The sequence below is a fragment of the Selaginella moellendorffii genome, unplaced genomic scaffold (genome assembly GCF_000143415.4).
Source record: "Selaginella moellendorffii unplaced genomic scaffold, v1.0 SELMOscaffold_223, whole genome shotgun sequence".
Taxonomy (NCBI): domain Eukaryota; kingdom Viridiplantae; phylum Streptophyta; class Lycopodiopsida; order Selaginellales; family Selaginellaceae; genus Selaginella; species Selaginella moellendorffii.
The window spans coordinates 1-4,295 of record NW_003314483.1 but is presented as its reverse complement, the minus strand read 5'-3'; the positions used below and the strand labels follow the sequence as shown (position 1 = coordinate 4,295).

The 4,295-nt window shown below is 44.6% G+C and overlaps 1 protein-coding gene and 1 long non-coding RNA gene across 2 annotated transcripts; both read left to right on the top strand.

Annotated features, from left to right (window-relative positions):
• The first annotated feature begins 1,112 nt into the window (after positions 1 to 1,112).
• LOC112343835 lies at positions 1,113 to 1,474 on the top strand. The gene is made up of 3 exons (XR_002991433.1): positions 1,113 to 1,124; positions 1,189 to 1,246; positions 1,313 to 1,474. It is a non-coding gene; the product is annotated as an uncharacterized LOC112343835 (long non-coding RNA).
• A 317-nt stretch (positions 1,475 to 1,791) lies between these two features.
• Positions 1,792 to 2,897, top strand: LOC9648440 (rab9 effector protein with kelch motifs; the record flags this gene model as incomplete). Its single annotated transcript, XM_024667863.1, has 6 exons — positions 1,792 to 1,930; positions 1,998 to 2,147; positions 2,198 to 2,365; positions 2,420 to 2,572; positions 2,623 to 2,767; positions 2,828 to 2,897. Coding segments are annotated over 5 exons (711 nt in total), but the record flags the coding sequence as incomplete, so codon positions are not given.
• Positions 2,898 to 4,295: the final 1,398 nt, after the last annotated feature.

The following is a 4,295-nucleotide window of genomic DNA, read 5'->3' as shown; positions in this document are numbered from 1 at the left end:
GAATGCCTTGGTTGACAATGTAGTACAAGGAGAAAATCTCATCCACATCGAGACTGGAGTCTTTCCTATATAAACTGTAGAGGACAGTTAGATACGTGAACTGTCATATCAGAAAAAACCAGTATCAACGAGAAAATAAGACAGAGAGGAAGTAAACATCACTTACCCTTCTCATCTCGGTAAGAAGAACAATCTTATGCTCCATAGGCCACCTTGCAAGGCATGCTGTTGTAGGGGCACATACTGCTTAAGAGCTTTGGGATTGTTCACAGTGACTCAGTAAGCTTCTGGAGCTTCAAGTAGCTCTCTTCAGTTAATCTTGCAAACAGATTTCGTTCAATGAGCACAACAGATATTTATTACATTTATATTACATTTATCGGGATCATACAATGTAAAAGGGACTTTCAATATAAATATTATATTATGTTTAATTATGTATGCTATAATAATGATTATGTTAAAAATTACAATTACAATTACAACTCTTTGAAATTACTAAAACATCAGGAATAAACACGATGCTCCCAGCGTAGCTGGGACTTTTGCTAGTACTCATATATTTAAACGAAAAAGCCGGTATAATAATAGCATATACTGGCGACACTTATTCTGGGCATATGCCAAAATCTAATGGCTGAGATTAAACAAAGGAGAGCCGTGACTTTTGGGATCATAAAAAATTTCAATTCTCTTCTAGGGCGCGTGAGCACGAGGAGAGAGCGTCGATCATCGCTTGCGGGAGGGTACTCTCTCTCTCTCTCTCTCTCTCTCTCTCTCTCTCTCTCTCTCTCTCTCTCTCTCTGTTTCTTTCTCCGTTTGCAAAGGTTTGAGAGGCTCACCGCTTTCTCTGTGTCGCCATAGTTGTGCTCGATGATCAGCGAGAACAGGCTCGACGCCTTCCAGACTTACGCGGGGAACAAATCCGCCGGCATCCGCCTGCGCAAGTGCATTCGGTAGATCGACGTGCTCTCCTCGGACGAGGATTGGGAGTGAAAGGCGAAGAGGCTCTGGTGGAGCGCACGACAGGGACGACGTCTCGGACAACAAGGGGATTCACGTTGTCATCGACGACTAGAATCAAGGTTCTTCACTCTCTTGCTCATCACAGAGCCCAAGCCAGAGTAAGCATTTTTTTTTCATCGCTTTCTATGTGTGCTGTGTTTATGACTCTGGAGTATTTGGCAGGCCCAAAGTTGTGGAGGAACTCTTGAGCAAGGTGGAAAATCCTGTCAAGACGACCACTGTAAGTTTCGAGTCTTTCTTTTTTGTCAATCTCTTTTTCTCATGAGATCCTTTGCCTTTTGTCCAGTCCGATTGGAGCAATGATTTTGGTGTCGACTTATACGAGGACCCGCAAACTTCAAAGGCCCAACAAGTTCCGCAAGCTACTGTTCCTGTGGCTGATGCCGCGGCTAAAGCCGAGGAAGAGGCAAAGATCAAAGCGTTTTGCGACGCGTCGGCCTCTGAGTGGCAAAGGTATCGTCGTGTGTCTTGACGTTGAAGGCTTGTTTTGTATTTTAACTCTCGTCGCTATTCTTTTTTCGAGTCTCTCAAGTCCCTGTTTGTTCCAGGTTCTCGAGGCTGGAACCACGACTAGAATCAAGGTTTTTCACTCTCTTGCTCTTCGCTATTCTCTTTCGAGGCTTAAAGTTCCTGTTTGTTCCAGGTGCTCGAGGCTGGAATCAAGAGAAAAAATAGAAATTTTCGTCCACGGTTCACTTCCTTGTTCTTCAGTTGTGTTTTTAATGCATTGAGAGGGATTTCTATTTTGCAGCGCTATAAACTTGATCCAGCGATCAGCTCCAGCAGCAGCCGCCGGGGTGCAAATGGGGCCACACCTGCAATGTGGTCAGGAATCTCATCTACATTTTCGGTGGCTGCGGCCGGGATGAGTGCCAGACCAACGATGTTCACGTCTTCAACATTGGTATAAGTTTCATCTTCTGGGTTTTCCAGAAATATGGTTTTGATCATGTTTTGGTGGGATCGTGCAGGGACGTACATCTGGAGCAAGCCTGTGATGAAAGGAACGCACCCTTCTCCTCGGGACAGCCACAGCTCCACGGCCGTCGGGTCTAAGCTCTATGTGTTTGGTGGTACCGATGGAACCAGCCCGCTAGACGATCTCTTTGTTTTGGATACTGGTAAGTGAGTTCTATCGATTTTTTTTTCTTGTTCTTATCATCCGATGCAGCTACCAACACCTGGGGGAAACCCGACGTTTTTGGTGATGTTCCTGCTCCGAGAGAAGGACATAGCGCATCTCTCATCGGTGACAACCTGTTCGTGTTTGGGGGATGTGGGAAATCCAGCGATCCCTCAGAGGAGGAGTACTACAACGACCTCCATGTTTTGAACACGAGTAAAATCCTGTTATCTTTCCTGGTTTTCTTCTAAACTCTTTTTTTTCCTGTAGATACTTTTGTCTGGAAGAAGATTTCTACCACTGGAGTCTCACCTATTCCTCGGGATATCCATACCTGCTCTTCCTATAAGAACTGTTGCATTGTCATGGGTGGCGAGGACGGTGGTAATGCCTATCTATACGACGTTCATATTCTGGACACAGGTACATACATTGTGCTGGTTTTAAACTTGCGAATTCATTTGTATTTCCAGAAACAATGGCATGGCGGGAGGTAAAGACGACTGGTGCCGAGCTGATGCCAAGAGCTGGTGAACGCAGAGCGAGGCATATTATTCTTCTATGGGGGATGTAACGAAGAGCTTGAAGCTCTGGATGACATGTATTTCCTCGACACAGGTTGGCTTCTTCTTTTATTGACATTGCTGCTGACAATATGGTTGCCGTTTTTCTGTGAAGGCCAACCGAGCAAAGAGGAGTTCAAAGAAACCATGGATATCCATACCTTCTCTTCCTATAATTATTAAAGTTTCACAAAGTCTTTATTACACAGCCTCACTTTTTTTTTGTTCTTCTGGATTATCAGTTGTTTCTTCTTTGTCTACACAATACAAAAGATTGTTTTTTAGTAATGTGCTTTTTTTTGTTAGTTTACCTTCTTTATAATCTTCTGTGAACACGGACATGAAAAGGTGATACACTGCTAGAATCCTTCCTAATCGGCTCTCTTTTGCAGAGTGGGTGCTAATACATGGTCCCTACTTTACACTTCTATAACGCAAAAGCTACAGGCTTGCCACAAAGAGGGGTATAAACTGGTGAAGTGCAATGATTTCCCTCCTCGGAAACGGTAGTGTGGTTGCTCTAGGATCTGACTGGCCTGTAAGCCTGTCAAATACTTTTCGTTCGGCGTTACATGAATGGTTTGTCTCAAGGTGGTAGCAGTGAATCCACTTGGAGGAATCCGCACAGCCGTGGAGAGAACACTTCAGGCTGGAGTCATCCCGAGGAAAGGATTTCTGCATGGGACGTAGTGGCAGGGTAAGAGATAACAGATGAGAAACTGAAATGCAGTTTTTGTTTTTGGATTCACAGGTACACATCCTCGGCTGTGTATGCAGATGCATTGGAGGATTTGGTTGGGTCGCTGACGCCAGGAAAGTTTGCTGACTTTGTGGTGTTGTCCGAGTCTCCTTTTGGACAGGGCATGTGTTCGTTGGTGGAAATTTTGCCTTCCCTTCTTAAGGCGTTATTCCATAATTATTTGGTCTTTTAAATATAGCATATTTGCAAGAAGATTGGTAGCCAGAATCATCAAGCAGCTGGTAAAGACCTTCAAAGAGATTTATTTGAGGGGCGTGGTTCACCAGAATCTCAAGCTCGACAACATTCTTTCCAAGCTAAACATGCATGACAAGTGGTGATCAGCACCTTTAGGAGATATCACAACAGCGAAGTACATGGCAGCTGAGGTGGTGGAGAACAAGAATTGGAGCTCTACATGGCAGCCATCGAAATGTGGGGGCTAGGAGCAATTTTATACAAGATGCTGGGAAAGGGAGGATACCAGCCAATGGAAGCATTTGATCTCGTGTGACAGGGGGCGACCTCTGTTTCGGATCCACGGCCAACATCTTAGAAAGGAGATCCTCCGCTGCAAACAGGCAAGGACCAATCAGGTTCAGGTTCGATCAGGTTCTGCAACACCCATGGATTTGTCAAAAATTGCAGCATTAAGACTGACAAGCTGTGAAGGAGTGGTGTGAAAAGGAGTGCTCCCGGCACTTGAGAACAACTTGGGCATGAAGAAAGTTCGAGTGGCTTAGAAAATGCCAGCAGTAAGTTCCTATACCATTACTAACTTCATTTGCTTGCGTTTTTCTTTTTTGTATTCTCCCAGACATCAACATCTCTTATGTCTATGGCT